Source organism: Rhipicephalus microplus, chromosome 4 (genome assembly GCF_043290135.1).
Source record: "Rhipicephalus microplus isolate Deutch F79 chromosome 4, USDA_Rmic, whole genome shotgun sequence".
Lineage (NCBI taxonomy): Eukaryota > Metazoa > Arthropoda > Arachnida > Ixodida > Ixodidae > Rhipicephalus > Rhipicephalus microplus.
The window spans coordinates 43,529,847-43,553,477 of record NC_134703.1 but is presented as its reverse complement, the minus strand read 5'-3'; the positions used below and the strand labels follow the sequence as shown (position 1 = coordinate 43,553,477).

General features: G+C 43.4%; 1 protein-coding gene across 1 annotated transcript; it reads left to right on the top strand.

Annotated features, from left to right (window-relative positions):
* Nucleotides 1–24: 24 nt before the first annotated feature.
* Nucleotides 25–23,513, top strand: LOC119171927 (uncharacterized). Its single transcript, XM_037422816.2, has 4 exons — nucleotides 25–221; nucleotides 2,975–4,474; nucleotides 13,484–14,983; nucleotides 22,740–23,513. Exons 1-4 carry the CDS (start codon nucleotides 205–207, stop codon nucleotides 22,876–22,878), a joined length of 3,156 nt encoding a protein of 1,051 aa, XP_037278713.2. The 5' UTR covers nucleotides 25–204; the 3' UTR covers nucleotides 22,879–23,513.
* Nucleotides 23,514–23,631: the final 118 nt, after the last annotated feature.

Genomic DNA, 23,631 nt, shown 5'->3' with positions numbered 1-23,631 from the left:
GTTTTCTTTCACGCGTAGCACTGGTATGAAGTTGTTTCGTGGTTCGGGAGGCAAACAAATAAATATATGCAACAAAAAGGGAGCAACGAGTAGCAGTATAGTGGTCGTAAATCTTGCAGTGGTGCAACGAATTATACAGAAAAAAAAAGAAAAGCTACACAAACGCTGGCAAATGTCAACAAGCGATCTACTTACAACGTAAACATGCATCTAACTTTAAGGTGAGTACACAATTACTCGTTTTTTCTAGAAGAATACTTTTTCCCAAAACGGCACTAATATTATGCTGACTATTCGAGGAGTGACATTTTATTGGAAGCATTAGGGAAATAACGTAAGTAAAGAGATAAAGAATTAATCAAGCAACAAAAAATCTTGAGCGATAATCCGCTAAACTCTGTGGACTAAAAACGGCAACACAATAACGTCCCTAGTCATTTGCCAACTGACGCGTATATGATTTTTAGGTAAAAGAATACTTTTTGAGGTCTTTGAATGACTGATGCACCGTTATGCGGTACCTGGAGACCTGAAGAGAGTATCAAACACTTTTCGTGTAGTTGCACGTAATCATTTTAGCGGATGGAACAGCGCAAAAGACTGAGCGCGGGAAAAAAATGAAGGCACAAACAAAAGCGCTGTTCTTCTTTACAGTGTAACTTGTATACGGCTAGGAGAAACGAACATCCATCCGGTATCGCTGTCACGAGTGGTCTCGATTGGCTATGTTATAAGTTACGTCGTTACGAAGCACGCGCGTGATTGGCTACGTTGTGAGTGAAGTCGTCGCAGCCGTGGCACTGAGCCGGCACGTAACAGTTTCTCTTGAGGCCTACCCGCCGAGTTGACTGTCGATGTCAGACGCTTACAGCAACGCAGCGTCGCGTCGTCAATGTGCTGATTGGAGGAGCGCGTTCGCCGGAGTGAAGGCGGCTTGCGGTGGGAATTTCTCCAGTGGCACATTGGCTTCGATTGCGACGTCTGTGACCGCCTGTTGTTCGAGAAACACCACCCCTCATTACATTCCTGTATGACCATAAACAAGAGAGACACAATGAGCGGCATGTGAAAAAAAAAAACACTGTGGTAAATCCGAGTGAAAGGTCTGTCGAATCCCATTAAGAAGCACGAAAGTGTAACTAGTAATTGTGAAACGCTTCAGTGTCCCGTCGTATTGAACCCACTACTAAACGCCGCATGCACAGGCTTGAGCTTTCGCTGGTTAACAACGTGTGCGGAGGGCTTAGTATACTGTATTATTATGTAAAAATTTAAACGTTGTGCGTATAGTGTATATATATGATCCCACTATAACATGTCTTTGTATCATGATAAGAGCGGGCAAAATGTACAAAGGATGCACGGTTTACCTCCAGAGCTTCGACCACTGATCAGAAATCACTAAGTGGAGATGCGGGGATTTTTTTTTTGTATTGTGCCCTGTATTTTGCAATGTTTTTGTATCCGCCATGTAATACGAACACGCCCAAGCATCCACTTTAATCCTTTTAAATACCGCGCCAAGCCAACTCGACGTTTAGAATAACATTTTAAGTTAATTCATAACCACCATCATTACAGTGACTCGACATTTACAGAGTGTGTTGAAGATATGAAAGGCTATTTGTGCGCTGCAGCAGTTTATGAGGAATTATATTACCTTATTGTGTGTTCGCGCAGAGCGCAAAATCTCCCATTTCACACCCTCTGTTTCCCCATTAACCACGGTTGCTACCTTCTGCGAATAGAAGCAAATATCGCTTGTCAGACCGATGTTATTGTTTGCTTCCTCATGCCAACTCGACGTTTCCGACCAACGGAAGTTAGGGGGGGGGGGAGTGTCGACATCAAACTTGCTTCACAATTTCCTTTTCGACTCATGGGGGCCGCTATCTTAGACTGATAAATGTTTGTTTTGTACATTTTCTATGTCACAATATGAAATGAGCATGGTCATGAAACATCTAATGTACCGGCAAAGCGATTTCGTGCGGGTGAGTTCACCGTAGCACTGTTTGTTTAGTTGATACGAATACCAAACTGCAATGTTGTTAGTCCAAGATGGCGGCGTTTGAGCACATTTGGAAATCTGCGCTCACCTATGCTGGTGTATTTTCTCTCTCATCCGCGAATTAATCCTCATTGAAATGGAAATTCAAAACTGGCTTCAATGGAAAGTTTGCAGTTGTGAGTTATCGCGAAATTCCGAACCCTAGAGCCTATAAGAAGCAATTTTATTACAGCATTCGGCAGGTTATCTAGGCGGTGTTGCTTTTTCTTTTGAGGTAGCCTTACGCGAGTTTCAATGTTTTTTTCAACCATAGTGACAGCTAGAAGAAATATTTGCTCTTTATTGGTGCATATGGTCCGATTCACATTTTTTCTTTCTATAGTCTGAACGTCATAAAAGATAAATTCACGAACGGTGTGGAGTCAATGTTTCTTCTGCAATTTCCGCTATGTTAATTAACGTTAACGCATAAGCTATTATGACAACTACTAGGAGGGGAAAGAGTATTGTATATCCCACGTGCATCAAGTAAGCTAGGGGAAACTAAGTTTTGTGGGCATTGAGATGTTCTGCACTTCTACGGTATGATCATGCTTGTACTAATATTCAGAGCATCCAACCAGAAATATCACGCGGTGCTTAATAATGCAATGTGCTCACCAGGAAAGTGAATGGGGTATTCCAACTGGCCAGTGATTTATTATTATATATAAACTTCGCCCCTCTTTGTATGGTATTAGTAAGGCTGTAGAAGTTTGGCGCCCATTCCCATATAAAGTAGAGGAGCATCAAGCGTCAAAGCACATGCATTGGCCTTACTGTTGGCTTGGATAACTGGCACTGCATGCAGCACCATTTGAAACTCCACAATAGTCGTTCAACAGAGTATAAGGATCACAGTAAACGAAACTTGTGACCACAGTTCCTAAAAATATTATATCAGGTCTTTTTTTTTACCCACAGCACCCGTTCAAGCAAGTGGACCATGTACTCGTCGACAGCTGCATTTTTATTGACCCTTCTTATGCCTACTGTACTGTCAGATGATTATGTTGTCGTCACCACCATGGAAGGAAAAGTCCGTGGCCTACGCGAAAATGTTCTTGGAAGAGACGTAGACGTATTCCTCGGAATTCCGTTCGCTGCTCCCCCCGTCGAAGAACTGCGGTTCCGGAAGCCTCAGCCGGTATCGCCATGGGAAGGTGTTTACGACGCAACAACCGCCAAAGATTCCTGCATGCAACCGAGGGTTCCCTGGATTTTCGATATCCCCACAGCTCTCTCCGAGGACTGCCTACATCTAAACGTGTGGGCACCGCATGCATCAAATGCAATGAACCTGCCTGTCTTAGTGTGGTTTTACGGCGGAATTTTCAAACTAGGCTCGGCGTATGAGACCCGGTACAATGCTGCCCCATTGACCGCACTTAACAATGTGGTTGTCGTGTCCTGTAATTTTCGCTCAGGAATGTTTGGGTTTTTCGACGCCAACCACAAAGGGGCTCCAGGAAACGTCGGCCTGTGGGACCAGCTGATGGTGATGGAATGGGTTCAGCGAAACATCAGAACTTTTGGAGGAGATCCCGAACTTGTGACACTGTTCGGCGAGAGCTCCGGTTCTATGGCTATCCACCTGCACCTCATGTCACCCTTTAGCGCTGGTCTATTTCACCGAGCGTTCTTTATGAGCGGCACTGAAAGCACAGATATGGACATTGACTCAATTGCCGAAAGCATGCAAACTGGTAATGATGTTGCCGAAGTGCTCGGCTGTGCGAATCATTTACAGAACCTGACCACCAGTCCGGATGAAGTGCTGCAGTGCCTTCGAAAGTCATCTGCCAGTGACATCACTGAAGCTACAGAAAATGTCACGTCGCCGAATATGTTTGCATTTCTGCCCACCTTCAGCACTGAATTTGTGCCCTATATGCCTTCTTTAGCTACCGAAAAGGGCTTTTTTCGTGTCGTAGATGCGATGGTTTCAGTAGTAGAGAATGAAGGCGTGTTTGCCTTCGTTATGCAACCCGACAAGAAGCTCTTGCAGGACGACCTTTCGGGGTACGATTGGGAGGAATTCATACCAGCCATCATTGCTGTGCTAGGAGAATTTGTCAAAAGCAGTATTTTCCCTGTGGGGCTCCAGTACTTGGAAAATTCACGAGTGACAGACAAGGCAGCGTTTAGGCAGGAAGCGGCAGACTTTGTCGGAAAGTGTCACTTTTACTGTTCCAGCAGGGTGTTTGTTGAAAATTACTCGGCGAGAAATGGTCAAGTTTACGGCATGGTATTCTCACATCGATCTCAGAAGTCGACGCTCCCTAAATGGACTAAAGTGATACATATGCAGGAGATTCCATACTTCTTTGGAATACCCCTCTTGGACTTCGTCAATTACGATGAAGAAGACCGACAGGTTAGCGCAGAGGCCATGAGGATGCTGGCTTCATTTGCTCAGAACGGGTAAGTACGCGGCGCTTTACATTTATGACAGCCTCTTTCATGAATATTCTTCTATAGTGTTAGATTTCGTAATCATACCATGCATATTATCAAACATGCAGTTTTACTAAGGAATAAATTTTAGCTCCTGAGGTTGTTCAACGTGACCAAATTCTGGGTGCCCTATACTAGCGAAAGCACACTTTTCCACCACCAATTTCTGTTTGTGGGTAATTTCGATTGAGGCACTGCTGTGACAGTCTATGAATTTGGCTCAGATGTGCATTTAGTGGTCTTACCGTTAGGTGATGAATGTTATTGGCACAGTACATGGTGAACAGCAATTACTGCATATTGACGGTGACGTCGAGGGGAATGTCATAAGCCAAATAGATAAAAATAGCAAAGACACAATAAACTTTCTGTTATCAAGTTAAAGCAACGGTCAAAGAAGTAGAGGGGGCGGGCATGAGTTAAATTAAATGACTTGAGCGTCCTCTGCATGTCTTTCACGACTTTCAATGTAGCGTCATCGTCCCCTCATTAATATTCTTTTGCGCAGTAAACCGACTGCACCCAACGGCACACGATGGACGCCATTCTCGGCTGAAGAGCCCTACTTCATGTGGATGGAGCCAGGGAACTACGAGATGAGAAAATTTTATGATGGCGATGCGTGCGACGTATGGAGAAAGCTTTAGAAGTAAGACCATGTGAACTCAGCTGCGTGGTCATGACACCTGGACCACGGATATAAAATGCTTTTACAGATTAGTAAAAGTAATGCTTCTCGAAAAAACCACTTTGGTAAAAAGAAAACTACTTGGTTAGGATAGACAGGTGCACTTTAACAAAAATATTGGACCTATTGTCAAAAGAGCATTCAAGACATAGATAGCTCTTTAGTACAATTTTCAGAGAAATAAAAGAAATACCCCGACGATACTAAGTCTCATGAAAATGATTGCCCAAATTGTTAATATTTAATCGACTATTTTTATAATTGTCATTTCACATTCTTTGTGTTTTTGAGTATGACCCCCTCCTTTTATGGAAAGATGACAGCTAAATTCGAAATGTGGTTGACACACACACACACACACACACACACACACATATATATATATATATATATATATATATATATATATATATATATATATATATATATATATATATATATATATATATATATATATATATATATATATATATATATATATATATATATATATATATATATATATTATCGGCCTGACTACGTCCACTGCTGGACAAAGGCCTCTCTCATGTTCTGCCAGTAAACTCGGTCCTGTGCTTGCTGCTGCCAATTTATACTCGCAACCTTCTTAATCTCATCTGACCACCTAACCTTCTGTTTCCCCCTAACCCGCTTGCCTTCTTTGGGAATCCAGTTAGTTACCCTTAACGACCAGCGGTTATCCTGTCTACGTGCCACATGCCCGGCCCATGTCCATTTCCTCTTCTTGATTTCAACTATGATATTCTTAACACCCGTTTGTTCCCTAATCCACTCTGCTCTCTTCTTGTCTCTTAAGGTTACACCTACCATTTTTCTTTCCATTGCTCGCTGCGTCGTCCTCAATTTAAGCTGAACCCTCTTTGTAAGTCTCCAGGTTTCTGCTCCGTAGCTAAGTACCGGCAAGATGCAGCTGTTATATACCTTCCTCTTGAGAGATAGTGGCAATCTACCTGTCATGATTTGGGAGTGCTTGCCAAATATGCTCCATCGCATTCTTATTCTTCTAGTTACTTCAATCTCGTGGTTTGGCGCGGCGGTTATTACCTGCCCTAAGTAGACATAGTCTTTTACAACTTGAAGTGCACTGTTACCTATCTCAAAGCGTTGCTCTTCTCCAAGGTTGTTGTACACTACTTTCGTTTTCTGCAGACTAATTTTAAGACCCTCCTTTTTGCTTTCATTGTCTAGCTCCGTAATCATGAGTTGCAATTTGTCCCCAGAGTAACTCAGCAATGCAATGTCATCAGTGAAGCGCAAGGTACTCTCCATTAACTTTTATCTCCAACTGTTTCTATTCTAGGCCCATGAAAACCTCCTGTAAGCACGTGGTAAATAGCATTGGGGAGATTGTATCCCCCTGCTTTACACCCTGCTTGGTTGGTATTCTGTTGCTTTCTTTATGAAGCAATATAGTAGCAGTTGATCCTCTGTAGCTTTCTTCCAGGATGTTTATATATACTTCATCGACGCCCTGATTTAACAGTGTCTGCATGACTGCTGATATTTCTACTGAATCAAACGCCTTCTCGTAATCTATGGAGGCTATGTGTAGTGGTGTCCTATATTCTGAGAATTTCTCTGTTACTTGATTGATAGTATGAATGTGGTCGATTGTTGTGTAGCCTGTTCGGAATCCTGCTTGTTCCTTTGGTTGATTGAATTCTAATGTTTTCTTTACTCTGTTAGCAATTACCATTTAATAGCTTGTATACTACAGAGAGCAACCTGATCAGCCTGTAATTTTTCAAGTCCTTGTCATCTCCTTTCTTTTGTATTAAGATGATGCTAGCATTCTTCCAACACTCTGGTACTCTTCCCGTCAGGAGGCACCTCGTAAACCTGGTGGCTAGTTTTTCTAACACAATCTGTCCTCCATCTTTCAGGAGATCTGATGTTACCTGGTCCTCACAAGCACCTTTACCTCTTTGCATGCTTTCCAAGGCTTTTCTGACTTCGTCTATCATTACTGGTGGGGTGTCATCTGGGTTACTGCTAGTTCTTATGGTATTAAGGCCGGGGTTGTCCCGGCTACTGTACAGGTCTCTGTAAAACTCCGCTTTTTTAACTATCCTATCCATATTGGTAGTTATTTTGCCTTCTTTGTTCCTTAGTGCATACATCTGATTTCTGCCTATCCCAAGTTTCGTCTTCACTGCTTTGACGCTTCCTCCGTTTTCCAGAGCGTGTTCAATTCTCTCCATGTTATACCTTCTTACATAGTATACCTTACGCTTATTAATCAACTTAGACAGCTCTGAAAGTTCTATTTTGTCTGTTGTACTAGAGACTGTCATGCTTTGATGCTTTTTAATGAGGTTTTTTGTCTCCTGGGACAGCTTGCTCTTGCCGAGAGCATTGAACGCGTAATTCGAAAGTCGTAGGTTCGATTCCTGCGCACGGCAAGTTATTTTTTCACGCACTTTACTTTCTTCTTATTTACATTACATTTGTTCTAATAACTTCCTCTATACCTTCCTTGGCGTTATTGTCTGTTAGATCCTATTATTATTGTGTCAAAACACGAAAGAACGAGCCCTTAAGTATACACTTCTTTCCCTTATATATATATATATATATATATATATATATATATATATATATATATATATATATATATATATATATATATATATATATATATATATATATATATATATATATATATATATATATATATATATAGTTTTAACGTTGTCTCTTCACACAAATTTTATGGCTAGAAACTAGCTTTAAAAACATGAAAAGCCTGTTTAAATAAATCTCTCTAATTTTAAAGGACACTCCGTTCTGTTTCACTTAAAAAGAAGACTTTTGTGACTTCACTTTTTGCAGAACCGAACATGGACCACAATGGTTACGGTAATTGTTTGCTTTACTTGCTCAACACACCACGCAGTAGCAAAATGTAAGGAGAGAAACGCAGTATAGGAGATCATAAAAACAGTTTCTGTAAATAATTGTTGCAAATATAAATGCTGTACTAGAAAAGGAATGTCCCATTTTTATTGTTTTTTTGTTTTTATTGTTCTGTTGCTTTGAACCAACCGATTAAAAAAAGGTAAGTTTAGCGATCAAGTATTAGTTCTTATTTATACATTTATGTATCTTCATTATGGTAATTATTTGTATAGAACAATGTTTCAATTGTCAGAACCTTTACTTTTTGTTCATGTACGTAGCTTATTGGTTGATTATTGTGATAAAATTTGCGCTGGCTCGACGACGAAATTGGAGATAATACTTAGTTTTCTTATATGTAACATACTGGTTGGCACACCTGCGTGTCTCTACCGCACCCCTTTAGAAGGGGACTCACGCTTTACTCAAGCGCACTCTCTCTCTCTTTTCGCCCAAGCTCACTCATCCGGGACGATGTAAATTAACTTTGATTTGATTAAAAAAAGACAGTCATTAATGCTCAGGAGAAGATATCTGATCCTGGAAATCCAGAGGGCCCGCGCAAGGGCTGTCAGGTTTAATCTGACAGCCTCCTAGAGGGCCTTAGCCAGGTAACGATGAGTTTACTCACGTCTATTGTGGACCTAAAAGTTGTTTCAATCACGCATGCTTTTCAGTCTTTCCATTTTGTATCCTACTAGGCATTGCAGGAAGGGGAAGATGAAAGGTGGCTATGAAATATTCCGTAAACAGGGCTCGTGTTCTTGAACCCTGGTGTTTGGACAGGTGGGACTTGTCTTGCAGCCTTGACGAAGACGAGTTCACTTATCGAAACGTCGCCTCGAGCAAACGAACCCCGTTTACGGATTATTTATACTTTCCTTCTCTCTCTCTGTACTCGTTATTCTCCACCCCGACATCATTGCGTAACGCAATAATGGCGGGGTGGATATTGCGTTAACCCGCCACGACGAGCCAAGAACGCTGTTTCTTTTGTTCACTTCGTAGTGTTGTTTCTTTTGTTCACTTAGGCTTAAACCCACGTATCCGTCGCAGCGCGTCGGCACGTGCCTTTTTGACGTGGCGTCGAGCCGTGCTCCATATGGAGAGAGAGAGAGAGAGAGAGAGAGAGAGAGCGGCTTCGCAGAGGGTGCGACGCTGCGACAAAATGCCTCGCGCTGATCCGCTGCGACGGATACGTCGTGTAAGGCCTTGACTCCTGGCGCTTTTAGCTAGATTCACACGCGAGCGCGAAATCCCGGTGCTCCGCTGACCAAATAGTCACGTTATTAGTTTAATTCGGCGCAGCAGCGGACCCGTCGCACGCACACAGCCGGAGCTACGCTCGCGGAATCCTCGTGCATACCCTCGACTTTTATTGGCACTGAAGGGAAAGCTACGAAGCCAAATCACTGGCAGCCTACCACCAGTGATGGTAGTGCCAAAGTGGCACCCGTATTTTCAACGTTAAATATAAACCTTCCGCCTTTGTTTTGTACGTGGAGCTATTTGAGACAGGACGCAGCTGACAACATTAATATATTTGTATTTCTTTCAATTTATTTGTTGTGGCAGCGTGTTCTTGAAGGCGTGAGAAAGACCCGCCTTTTTACGTGCTCCTCAAACGCTTCGCGGCATATGCGTCTACATGAAACGCTGATGGTGCGCCCCCGCCACTTTCCACGGCGTTACAAGACGCGCGACAAAACGGACTACTTCACGTAGTGCTACGTGTACAGCTCCGTCAGCACCGTAGCTTTCCCTTCGGTGCCAAGAAATGTTGTCGCCGAGTGCTTTTTAAGCCGGCTACCTGCTTCTTACCCATGTCAATCCGACCTGTGTTGACAGATTCGACGCTGAATCCTCTTGATCAAGAGCAGACGACCGCCAAACGAAGGGATCAAAATAGCGGCGGCACATTTCCATCCGTGCCGCGAGCGGAGGAGAGCGGATGAAGCGAGGTCGACACGTTTCGATGACGCGCTCGTCACGTGATGCGCCATCCGCTGCGAAAATTCCTCCTCCGTACCCTCGTGTGAATCCATCTTTTCGGGGTTTTTTCTCTTTGCAGCAACACCATCGACGCCGGCAATGAATTTTCTGTGACACGGCCTCTTAACGCTGCCGCGCTAAAGTGTCCAAGTCTGTTCTCGTGGTTCGTTTGTTAATGTAGACAGTTGATCTCGTGTGGTACATACCCACACTTCACAGGCTATTGCATGCGGTTATGCGCCACACGCAAATGAAAGGTTTCACGTAATACAAGTCATACACTTCATGATAGTCACTTCATGACCCATACATCCTGTTTGACATAAACTCATATTATCCTATCCTAATTTTGGTATATGATGAGGAGACGAACACGAGAGCATTTGGACGTAAGTAGATAGATAGATAGATAGATAGATAGATAGATAGATAGATAGATAGATAGATAGATAGATAGAAACTGTCAAAGTGTCTTTGGACAGCAAAGAAATGCTTCGCAATTTTAAGGAACCCGGGAAGCGCATTTGGTTTGGTAACGGGAACATAACCGAATGCAAACACTGTGAAGTTCTATATACGGATATGTTTGGTACCTGGAAGTGCAATAGAAAGAAAAAGAAACAAGAAAAGAAACAACATTGTGAATAGTTCTGACGGTACAAATTCACAACAGCCTTTCGGCAGCGGCCACGAAGCTTGAACATTTGACAGCAGCTGTTCCTATGACCTTGCACGTGGTTGGCCGGCAATTAAAATTTTTTTTTTCTCAGCCCACTTCGTGCTTGGTATTCAGCAGGATGAAAGTCGGCGACGGAAAAAAAAATGCAATTCACCCTAACATGTACAGCGTTTGCAATATAAGCGTGCCACATGTTAGAGGGTGAGACACATGTTTTCCAGCCATGCACTGCACCGAAGGGTATGTGAAAAATAATGCGGCTTCTTGATTCATTGACGACAAGCAGTGTGGTGAATAGGAACGTGAAATATCGGGTAAACTGTCTATAATATTACATCTTAAGTCATGAAGCACGTTTATGAAGTCCCAATGAATGAAGCCTCTTATAGGCGTCAGATACACTTTGTGCGAATGAAAGGGGCCGTATTTACAATTCAGAACTACGTTGCGCTTTTAGTGTGGTATGATTTTCAACCTTTCGAAATATTGAAACACTGTAATAATGAACAGGGCACGCCTTCCACATCATCCTTGGCAGCTGATTGTTATACGCATAAGTTTTTCTTTCTACGTTGCTAATAAATAGGAGAATTACACAACGAATAACTGGAAAAAATTTCTCTCTGGAGTTAACCTGCTCGGAACCATAACGACAGAAGCAAGGGAACAACAATAAACAAAGTTGAATATTGTTTTTTTATAGTGTTCTAACATGTGGTATCCACGCTCCGTAATAACGTCTTGCGTTTGCCAGCTAGATCAGTGTCGAATTGTTTGAAGGTTTAGCAATGCTTTCATCTCCGTTATAGTTAAGTGAAGCACAATCAGCAACTTTGGCAATTGTAAGCATCGTCGGAACATGTACACTTCGTGCATAATCCCTGCAGGGCTCGTTTTGTTTTACTTTCAGTTGTGTTTTCTGTCATTAGGGCGTTTATTTCATTACTACGCCTACGCTTTGTATGTGCTTTATCGATGTTCTGATCCCAGAGCGTAGGTAGGTGCTCTACCCTTAAGAGAGTTGCAAGCCTACTGCCACCCTATACGTCTTCGTTGCCTTTGGTACTAAGCGTGTTTACGTTGACAGTGTACGAACAACTGAGTGTCTACGTACACTTCACAGCGCTCTACGAATACGCCACGGCGTAGGGCGTCACGCATCTGAAAGACAGAATGTAATACCCCTGACCGATGAAGTAATTTACTTCTCATAAATCGTCCTTAGCGGTTCTCCGCTATTACAATATGGTAGCTGGAACATTTTCTGTGTGCCCTTGTGAATCATTTCACAAGGTCTGCGCATCAACGTGTATGTCAACAGCCGGAGAGCGATTTCTATTTTTCCTCGAACTCTAAAAGCGTTACATATTCGCTGATGACATTGCCTTGATGAATAACTCAGGGGACGAATCACAGCTTATAATTACTGAACGGGACACGGAAATCAGAAAAGTAGGTCTGAATATTAATATGCACAAAACTAAAATAATGTGCAACAGTCTCGGCAGAAAACAGCACTTTGAGGTAGGTGGAGAGACGCTGGAAGTTGTAAAGGGATATGTCTTTTTAAGACAGGTAGTAATCGAAGAGCCGAACCATGAGAGTGAAATAACTAGAAGAATAAGGGTGGGGTGGATCACATTCGGCAAACATTCTCAAATCATGAATGGTAATCTGCCACTAACCGCCAAGAGGAAAGTATATAACAGCTGCATTATGCCAGTACTTATCAACGGAGCAGAAACCTGGAGGCTTACAAAGAGCGTTCAGCGTAAATTGAGAACGAAGCAGCGAGTGATGAAAAGGAAAACGATAGGTGAAACATTGAGGAACAAGAACGGAGCAGAGTGGGCCAGGGAACAAACCGTGGTTAAGAATATCATAGTTGAAATCAAGAAGAAATGGACATGGGCTGGGCACGCAGCACGTAGGCAGGATAACCGCTGGTAATTAAGGGCAACTGACTGGATTCTCAGAGAAGGCAAACGCATAAAATGGATACAGAAAGTTAGGTGAGCCGGTGAGACTAAAGAGTTCGCTAGTGTGACGTGGCAACAGAAAGCACAAGACCGGGTTGACTGGAGGATTATGGGAGACACCTTTGTCCTGCAGTGGCCGTAGTCGGGCTGATGATGATGATGTTTGATAATAAAATGTAATTACACTCCACGACGACCTTTTGACGCAAATAGTACAGGGCTTCACACATATAGAATATGAACCTTGTTTAGTGATTATTTTCAGCTTTGTACAGAGCGAAATCTTAATGTGTGTAGTAATGAACGTTGAGTGAAAAATTACATTATTCATATTCAATCGAAGGTCGATGCATTATGGGGCGATAAAAGCGGAAATAATAAAACTAGAACACACGTTGTATTGGACTTTATGTAACCGTTTCTCGCCTAAAGCTTGTGATACGAGCTCATCTAACGTCAATCTGTCTAGGCATAGTCATAAAACGAGGAAAGCTTATGCGGAAGTTTCTAGATCGCATGACGCGGATGAAATAGGTCGCTATTGCAGTTTGAGCACCGCTGTTCTCCTCACCAATGTGCCTGGATATATATGTACGGGTACACTACACAGTATGTAAAACAAAAACACTTAGGTGGGTGATTGAGTCGTATACTATATGGTAGTAATTTTGCTGCCATAAGGCTTGGTTGTTTAAAAAAGAACAAATTTTGTCACGCAGCATGCAGGATAGCAAGAAAAGCCCAAGCATATGGAAGGATCCACTCTTCGTAGTTGTTATCTTTCTACTGGCCTTGCCGCTGGGTGGCGTCGTAGTATCCACCAGGGAAGGAAAGGTGCGCGGCACGACAATAACTGTCCTCGGAAAGCAAATTGATGTGTTCTTCGGAATTCCGTACGCGTTGCCACCTACCGGAGAGCTCCGTTTCCGCAAACCAGTGCCCCAGCCACCGTGGGGGAAAACCTACAACGCGACCAGCGTTAAGGCCTCCTGCATGCAGCCTCGCGTTCCCTACATCTTTTACATACCAACGCCGCTGTCGGAAGACTGCCTGTACTTGAACGTGTGGACACCGAAACCATCGAGACAGACGAAGCTTCCCGTCTTGCTGTGGTTTTTCGGCGGGACTTTCTTGGTTGGCTCGGCTTACGAGACAAGATACGACGGGGCCGCATTACCCGCCCTCAACGATGTCGTTGTCGTTTCTTGCAACTTCAGATCTGGAATGTTCGGTTTCCTAGACGCGAGCAATGAGGGGGCGCCAGGAAATATGGCACTGTGGGACCAGCTTCTCGTCATGAAGTGGGTTCGGCGAAACATCGCAGCGTTCGGAGGTGATCCGGACCTCGTCACAGCAGTCGGCGAAAGTTCTGGAGCCATGGACATTCACCTTCACCTCATGTCGCCACACGCTGGTGGACTGTTCCGGCGGATGTTTTCTATGAGTGGGACGGAAACGAGTAATTCAAACGTCGACTCGGTTTTCGAAAGTATAAAACGGGGAAACTCAATTGCTGCGTTACTTGGGTGCGCGGATGTCTTCCAAGACCTGACAACGCACCCGGAAAAGGTTTTGGATTGCCTACGAAGCAAGCCAGCCCAGGATATCGTCGACGCTACAAAAAACGCGACCGCTCCTTGTATGTTGGCCTTCTTTCCCACGTTCAACACCGAGTACATACCCTACCTGCCGTCAATTGCTTCGGAAAAAGGCCTGTTTAGAGTGGTGGATGTGGTGCTTTCCGTCTTGGCGAATGAAGGTGGCTTTTTCTTTGACATGCAGACCGATAGAGAGCTGCTGCAAGACGACCTGAGCGACTACGAATACCCCGCTTTAATCGATGCGTTATACGATACCTTTCGGATGTGGCTCAAGAAAAAAATCGTTCCTTTAGGAATATCTTACTTAAACAACAGCAATTCTTCGAGCAAGGCGGAAATGAGGCAAACAACGGCGGATTTCATCGCCAAGCATAACTTTTACTGCCCCACTAAGTTCTACGCTGAAGACAACTCGGCCTATGGCGGCAACGTGTACGGCATGGTGTTCGGTCATCGCTCTCAAAAGTCAACCGAGCCTGAGTGGGTTGACGTGCGGCATATGGAAGAGATACCGTACTTTTTTGGGATCCCGTATCTAAATACCGTTAACTACACCGATGAGGACCGGCGAGTGAGCGACTACGCCATGGAAGTGTTGGTGTCATTTGCTCGGGATGGGTAAGTGAACATGGCACAGTAAATCACATAGGTGGGTTCAGTTTGAGTCACGATTTGCCTGGTCGGTGTTCTAAATGGCATCACAGCATTGATGTATTTCCGTAATTGCGGCGTTCCGAATTTTGGAATGTCGTCAGTTGTGCGTCTCCAACACAGGAATAGGTCGGCAAATATTATGGAGCTCACTCAGACTGACTCATGAAGCGTATCTTGCGCTTTGGCTTGACTCGAACTCAGATTCACCAAACTTTTCTTGAGCCGAACTCACTCGGACTCCCACTTTAATAAATTTTTTCAGCCGGACTTACTCGGACTTAAACTGAAAGTTTAATCAGAGTCTGAGTTTGTTCGAGTGAGCCCATTCACGAGTGTTAGTCCAGAATTAGCATTCTAGACCACGGTGTGTGAATGCTATTTACGACAGGTACCTCACTTGCTAGGTGCTTTCTTTTGCACATTCTTATCTAGTATACCATCGAATACAAGCTATGAATTGTTGCAAAATAGTAAGGCCCCTCATATTGAAATATATGACAACATAGCATATATTTATCAAAACATTCTCTGGAAGAGTAGGCGGGGTGGATGGAGTTCAAGGCGGCCCCGTACGTAATTCACTCTTTTGATCAATAAATATTCAGAGAGAGAGAAAGAGAGAAAGGAAAGGCCGAGATGTTAACCAGATATTGGCATCTGGTTTGCTACCCAGTGCTGGGGGCGGGGAAGTAGGGGCAAGAAAGAGGTAGTAGATAAAAAAAACGCACGCGCACTCATGTGAAAACGAAAACACACAGGAAAGGCGTCCTAGCTACAATCGTTCAGTAAGGCCGGTCGATCGCAAAAAGTGTAGTAGAGCTTTCAGCGCCTTCTTCTGTGTAGTTACATCTTGTCGATATTGTAGAATTCCTTGTTCCGACAGAGGTTGATTATCTAACTTGCTGAGTTCCTTGAAAAGGCAGTCGTTGTTTACTATACTCTAGGCAGTCACAAAGAATATGTTGGATCGTTTCTTCTTTGCCACAGTTGCCACAGGCTGCGGTGTCGGCCATCCCAATGCTGAAAGAGTAGGCGTTGGTAAACGCAACGCCCAACCACAGCCTACATAAAATGGTCTGGTCTACTCGGCAAAGCCTCGACAGTACTTGAAGACTTAGCGTAGGGTCAAGCGAGTACAGTCGGCTATGCTTGAAGTGTGGCTGATTCCGTTGTGATGTGGTTTGCTGGGGAGCAAGCCTGCGGAGCTTTCGTGCAGCATCTGTCCTAGAAAGTGGTAGTCGTAGCTTATGATCTTCTGTGTGGGCTGAGCGGGCAGCTTGATCGGCCCGTTGATTGCCGATGATTCCGCAGTGACTGGGTAACCACTGAAATGTAATTAGGTGTCCTTTCTCAGTCAGGTGGTGTATAACATCTGCTATCTCTAGTACCAGCTGCTCGTGTGGTCCACGGCGTAAGGCTGATAGTAGAGACTGCAGTGCCGCCTTTGAGTAGCAGAAAATAGTCCACTTGCGTGTAGGTTGATCAACGACAAATTGCAACGCGACATGAAGTGCTGCCAATTCTGCTGCCGTTGATGTTGTTGCGTGAGATGTCTTGAATTTATTTTTCGTGGCCAACCTTGGTATCACTACTACTCCTGTAGAGCTGTCCGGCTGAACGAATCTGTCAGTGTATATATGTGTGGAGTCTTGGTATTTCTCATGCAAGAGAAGTAGAGTGAGCTGTTTAAGAGCCGGTGGCGACAAATTGGCCTTTTTCTTGACGCCAGATATGTTAATAATAATGATTGGTTGAGCGAGGCACCATGGTGGAGTCAATGGTCTAGCGGCAGGAGAGAACGAAGTTGGAATCGACTCTCCATGTGCGGTCACTGTTTTGCAGTAAGATGTGCATGGTCGGTCCACTGGTAGAGAGAGGCTAGGTGATGTCGTGGAGTTCGAGCAAGGTGTCGTATATGTGTCCTCAGCACTTCAACATTAATGTGGGTCTTGATGAGGTGGTCCCTCGTGATGGCGATAGTTTCCGCTGTTGATGCACTTTGGGGCAAGCCTAAACAAATCCGGAGTGCTTGAGCCTGGACACTTTGAAGCACTCGTATGCTTGTTTTACTTGTGTTGGTTAACGCAGGTAGGGTGTACCAAATAAATCCAAGCAAAAGAATCCTGTATAGTTGCAACATAGCCGCTGTGGACATTCCCAAGTTCTTTCCAGCGAAGAACTTGAACAAATGACAGATGCCTGTCAATCGCCTTTTCATGTATGATACATGTGGGCTCTATGAGAGGTCTCTGTCAATTATAACACCTAGGAACTTGTATGATCGGAGGTGACTTATCCTTTCGCTGTTTATCAGAACGCTGCAGTTCTGCATTGGTTTGCGCGTAAATGCCACAAGTGCACATTTCTCAGAGGAAATTTCCGGACGTCGTTGACGGAGGTAATTAGCAACTTGAGTGGCAGCTCTCTGAATTCGCGGTCGCAGCTGTAGACGTGTTACTGCAGACGTCCAAACGCAGATGTCGTGCGCGTACATTGACAATCTGACAGTACTTGGCAGATGCTCATTGAGAGCTATTAGCGTCAGGTTGAATAGTACAGGGCTAAGTATGCCACCCTGGGGAACACCACGGTGGCTGTAATGTAGCGAAGTGTCACCATCCTCGGTTCTCACGAAAAAGGATCGCTCAGAGAGATAGCTGCGTAGCCACTGAAACATCCGACCGCCCACTCCTACCTCCTTGAGAGCGGCGAGGACAGCTTCATGTGTGACGTTATCGTACGCCCCTTTAACATCAAGAAATAGAGAAGCGCAGAGACGCTTACGGCTTTTTCATGTTGCACGTAGCTGACTAGCTCTATCACGCTATCAATTGATGACCGGCCACGGCGAAAACCGGTCATAGCGTCCGGGTAGATGTTGTGATGCTCCAGGATCCATTCTAGTCGTCCTAGTACCATCCTCTCCATCACCTTGCCCAAGCAACTAGCCAGTGCAATCGGGCGGTACGATGTGAGCACCAATGGTGACTTGCCAGGCTTCAGTAATGGAACCAAACGGCTGGTCTTCCAGTTAACTGAGAGGGTGCCCTCTCGCCACGAATCATTGTATATATAGAGGAGGGCACTCCTCGCACACTCATTAAGGTGACACAGTGCTCTGTATGATATTCCATCAGGCCCGGGTGCTGATGTCCTTCTACACAAAGCCAGTGCTGCTTTAAGCTCATGGAATGAAAAAAATTGGTCCATGTGGTGATTTCGTGATGTCGTGCCACCACGTGAGAGCGTGGAGATGTTGGGATCTGTGAGTTGACCAGATAAGTTGGCACAGAACTCTTCTGCCACGTTGACCTCAAATCTCTGTTGAGAGAGGGCTAGAGCTTTGAATGGAGACCGCTGAAAGAGAGCTGTCCGGAGCCCTCTTATTGTCCTCCACAAGTGTGATAAAGGTTTGCGGGGATCTAACGACGCGCAGAAGGCTGGCCAACGTTGTGACTCTAGCTTGTCTATGCGGCATTGTATCTTCTTCTGAGGACGTCTAGCGATTCGTAAATCATCGATTGCTTTCGTGCGTCAGTACCAGTATCGTCATAGATGATATTGAAATTGCCTATGAATGATACTGCTTTGGAATGCGTGTAAGTAGACGTGAGTATACGATTGTGAATCCGGGTAGGGCTCATTGTAATGCTGAAGATGATTATATAGGACCACAGGTCAGCAAAAGAAAGTGTAACTCACCCATATTCACTCAAGAAGTATACCTTATACGCTTCAAAATGATGAGTAACAGAGCGTTCGTGTCTTGCAGAAGGCTAAAAGTATAAAATTGGGAGACACATAAACTTCGCTTCAAAGAGTTGAACGCGATATCGATATCCTGTCTCTGATTCGTAGCTGGGGAATAGGCCAAGAACCGGATAGTATCTATAAAAGACTTCTGTATTAAAATGTTAGAATTGGTCTAATTACTAGAAGGAAAAAAAGATGAGACAGGACAAATGTGACAGTGAAATCATAAACTGTATTGAAATAAAATGAAGCAGCGCTTTTGAACGAAAAAGTGAGTTTGAAGAAGGAACAAAAATATCCAGCGAAGATTGATTTCAAAACTTGCACCTCTTTGAACGTTTGAAAAACTCTTGCAAAACTTCAGCAATCTTCCCGTCAATGTGGCCAAGAGACAATGCCCCGAAAGAAAGCACATTTTTCACATTTAAATATATTTTAAGGAGATGGTAAATAGCAGATAAATATTTTTGCGTATGGTAGAGTATCTATTACAGAAAATGAGGTAATGTTTGGTTGACTCATTTACTCCGCATAAAGAACAATGAGAGGAGGCTACCAGACCTGCTCCGTGTAAATATAAATTTAGTCGCAAAGTCTGGCAACGCATTCTAGCGATTGCTACTTAAAAACACAAGTTAGACATATTTTACTATTCCGATGATACATGAAGTGCTTGATTCTAATGTGGCCGTTAGTAAAGGTGCAGAATATTCATCTGATAGCAATTTCCTTTTTATTCTGGGCCCTATAAGGAATTTGGATACCGATGATACCTTGTGAGACCCATTTAAAGATGACTTTGCCAACGCATCTGCCATTTCATTGACAAATAGGCCCTTATGTCCTGAAACAACGACAAATTTGATCAAATTGTTAGGCGTGGAAACTAATGTTTTGAAAGCGCTCAGAGCATGCGAGTTTTCATATTCAGTAAGGGAGGCACATAGTGATATCGAATCTGTCAAAATTACTGCCGAACTTACTCCTGCCGTTATTTTACAGAGAGCTAGAACTCTCACAAATAATCTGCTTCAAAAATGCGCACAAAAGTTGGAAGGCGAAGAGAAAAGGACCAACTTAGGATAGGGAAAAAAATATGATTTCTACATTTTTTTTCTTTTTGTGGCGCATCAGTGGCTACTACTGCTTGTATTGACGCATGTATCAGGTAATTCTAGCTTCTAACACTTAGTGCACGAAATCTTTTCGAACTTGATATGCACCCCCTAAGCGGCCTTATATGAATAGGCGCAGTAATGTGTGTGCATTTTGTAGTGTGTGACTTGCTTTAAACCATGAAGTCATTGATAATCGCATGTTCTGAGGCCCGATGGCAATGTATGCTTATACACACAGATGGTTGCTTGCTGGACTAGTTAGTTCATTGTCAACATATCTAACAGCGCATAAAACTAGAAAAGACGGCACGGACAGAGTGTAAAGAGCACTGACTTCCAACTGTTTTCCAGCCTGGTATAAATGAATATATTCGCATGCATTAATACCTGGTTTCGTCAGTGGCATAAAACAGTTGGAAGTAAGTGCTTTTTACAACCTGTCCGTGCCGTTTTTTCTAGTTTTATGCGCTTTTACAAATGTTGCTTGTACCACGCATTATTAGTGCAATGTTTTATGTACCGTGAAGCATGTTAACAGGACGTGTGCTTGAAAAGCACAAAGGTTACTTTGACTGCATTTCCAAGCAGAGGAGGTTATTTTCACTTTCACAAACAAACTTCTCTGATTGTTACTTGTCAGTTCTCGAAATCTGTTTCTATTTCCTCTTCTGAGAAACAGGGAAGCCCGATGTCATTGCTTTTGTTTGCACTTTATCTAGAACCACTGTGCTTAGGCATACTACAGTCCAGTTGCATTCGTAGCTTCAGAATATTATACAGTGAAGCTAATGTAATAGCTTATGCAGACGATGTCGATTTTCTTGCACAGATAAGCCGAGTGTAGAAAATGTGGTATCTATGATTGAAAATTTTGGCGTTGTATGAGGTGCTTCTTTAAATGCCTCTAAGAGTTTAGGAAGGCGGTTTAGCTCGTAAGATAGTACACCGAATCAGATCACAGAGAGTAATTGGACAAGAACTCCTCCAATGTACCTTGGTGTATCATTATATTCGTATAGATTAAATGCGTATTACTGAAAGCAGTCTGTTCCTAAGCTTAAACGATAGGCCCAGACATTTGTTACCCCCTACTTTCAATATTTGGGAGAGGCGAAGCTCGCAATACTTTTCTTGCGACAAAGCTTTACTGTGTATTCCTACATATCTATTGCGCAAAATTTTACATACAGCGTTTCACCAGATTTTCGGAAATCATGTGGTCTTTGAGTTTCGAGCTCATGCGTCGTGACAACATATTCAGGCCAGTGAGTCAGGATTGGTTGGGACTTAAACACCATTATCTATGGCAAACAGTATTACGATCATTCTTTATTTCGGGACAGTTCCCATCTCGTAATCAGCAAATTCTTGCAGTTCACATTTCTTGATTGCTTACTGGGCATAATTGTTTCAGCCAACTTCTCCGAACGCCCGTGTTTGCGGAAATTCATGCAGCATGTTCACCTCGCAGTTCAGTTCCTTAAAGTTCGCTTTTCCGTAGAATACTTGTACACAGTATCAAGAAAGGTAGTGTACAAGGATCTATTAAGCATGCTGTTTCCGCCTCCCGTTAGTTCTACGCCTATTTTCCAGGCCATGATGTTCTAGGCGAGTGCGAAAAATGTACATTCCAGCGAAATCAAAAACATTCTTCTATAAACTCCACTCTGAAACATTGCCGGTAAACACGTAGTTAGAAAAAGAGATATTTTTGTTCCCTCCGTTAACTGCCACATATGTAATGTGCCGGAAACGATAGAACATTGCTTTATTATCTGCAAAGACACTGTGTTCTTTTTTCGATGTCCTTCAGCGAACACTGAAAAAAAAAAGTTTCGTCAGTAATTCTCACACGATACGTTATCTCCTACCAGCACCACTTGACCACTTGATGAAGTGCCATATAATACGGTTTTCACCATGGGCACAGCTTATGGAAGACACGTATGCAGAACTGTAATGCACAACCCAGCACTTCCTCACTCACACACTTCATTGCAATGACAATTCATCTCAAGGACATTTATGACGACCTAGACTTCCGAAACGACTGGTACTCCATCTTGGTGAGGTGTTTGGCCTCATCCCCGTTCGTGTGTAACACGATGTGAAGAACTCTCGCTCTTACGCTGTGTTAGCCATTGAGTACTTCATAGTAACGCTTGAGCGCTTACGGTACACATGTGATTGTGCTTTTTTGCTTTATTCGTGTCTTTAGTACGCAAATATTTTATTGAATACTGGAAAAGAAAAACAAAATATGCCTGGCTGTGTGGTAGAACACTCGCTTGACATGCAAACAACCCGGGTTTGATTCGAACTCAGACCTGAAATTTTTTGCTTTTACTTTATCGAAACTTTATCAATTTTTTTCGCTCACATCCAATGACGCCACCACCAGAATTTCTGCGAAACGATGTCTTTAACGCGTTAATAGGTAACAAAGAGCAGCCAGTGACGCATGAAAGACAACATAATCGTGATGGCAGTAAAATCGTGTCTATAGGGGTTATTCGCCGCTAACTTCTTCAATGGCACAAAAGAACACAGGAACATCGCCTGCTTCGATTGTGCTTCTTTAACGTCCGTTTAACAGCGCCGGTACATATAATAAAACAATTTAAACTTGAGCTCCAGCCTTTCCCACAATATTCAGCATGAAATCTATTAAGTTAGTCTTTCAGCCATGAATATTCATGCAAGCCGGTATTCCTCGGCTCATTTATTGATGGTGATATATATTCGGATAGACGGGTATGTGACCTGATGATCCAAGTTTAAGGGGATGGCATTTATTGGCAGAATTACCAGATGAGGTGAACGATGTCTTTACTGTCTTTATTGCGCAGGAAACCTACGTCACCTGATGGGCTAGAGTGGACAGCGTATTCAGCAGAGCAGCCGAAGTTTATGTGGCTGCAACCGGGGAATTACAGCCTTGTGGACTACATGCAAGGGGGTGCATGCGCTTTGTGGCGTAACTTTTAGCACTCGAGTATCGCTGTGCCTAAACACGATGCTATAAGGTACTAATAACCACAAATAGATTTCTGAATAGAAACAATAAAAAGTAATAGACAGTGCATGGCTACTTCTGAAAAATTATTTAGGCGGGGTGGCTGTTCTTCTGTTGGTATTGTATTATATAGGATCACTTCGCAATACTTCTCGCAGTTGAATATAAAGTCTTAGACAAAGTAACAGCGTATTATATAGAGTCCTTAACAGCGAGCTAATTAGAAGGTATCTGCAAAATAAATCGCAAAAATGAAATTGGACAAAATGCACACAGAACGGCAACTTCTAAAGGATATAAACTTGAGCTGGTTGGCTTGGCTTCAAAGAAAGGTACAGCACACAAACGCCGGACAAGAAAGACTGACGGGACTCGGCGCTGACTTGGCGTTGCCTGTCAGAAGGACTGACAGGCAGCACCAAGTCCTGTCAGTCTTTCTTGTTCTAGGTGTCTGCGTTGTGCCTTTCTATCATGACAGCGGTACATCTTTGCACGTGTATCTCGTCTGTGTTTATTTTGAGCTGTGTTTAACGATGAGTCGTTTTAGACCCGCACGGAAGTTTTGTATTTTTATTACGTGCATCAAAAATAAACGGCATATTCCAAATGCTTTCGATTATTCGTGCTATGGCTTGTAAATGCCTCAAGGAAACCGCTCCAGTAACTGCGCTCGTCCAAAAGCGAGACTGAATTCCAACGCTACCCGTAATCTATCATCATCATCA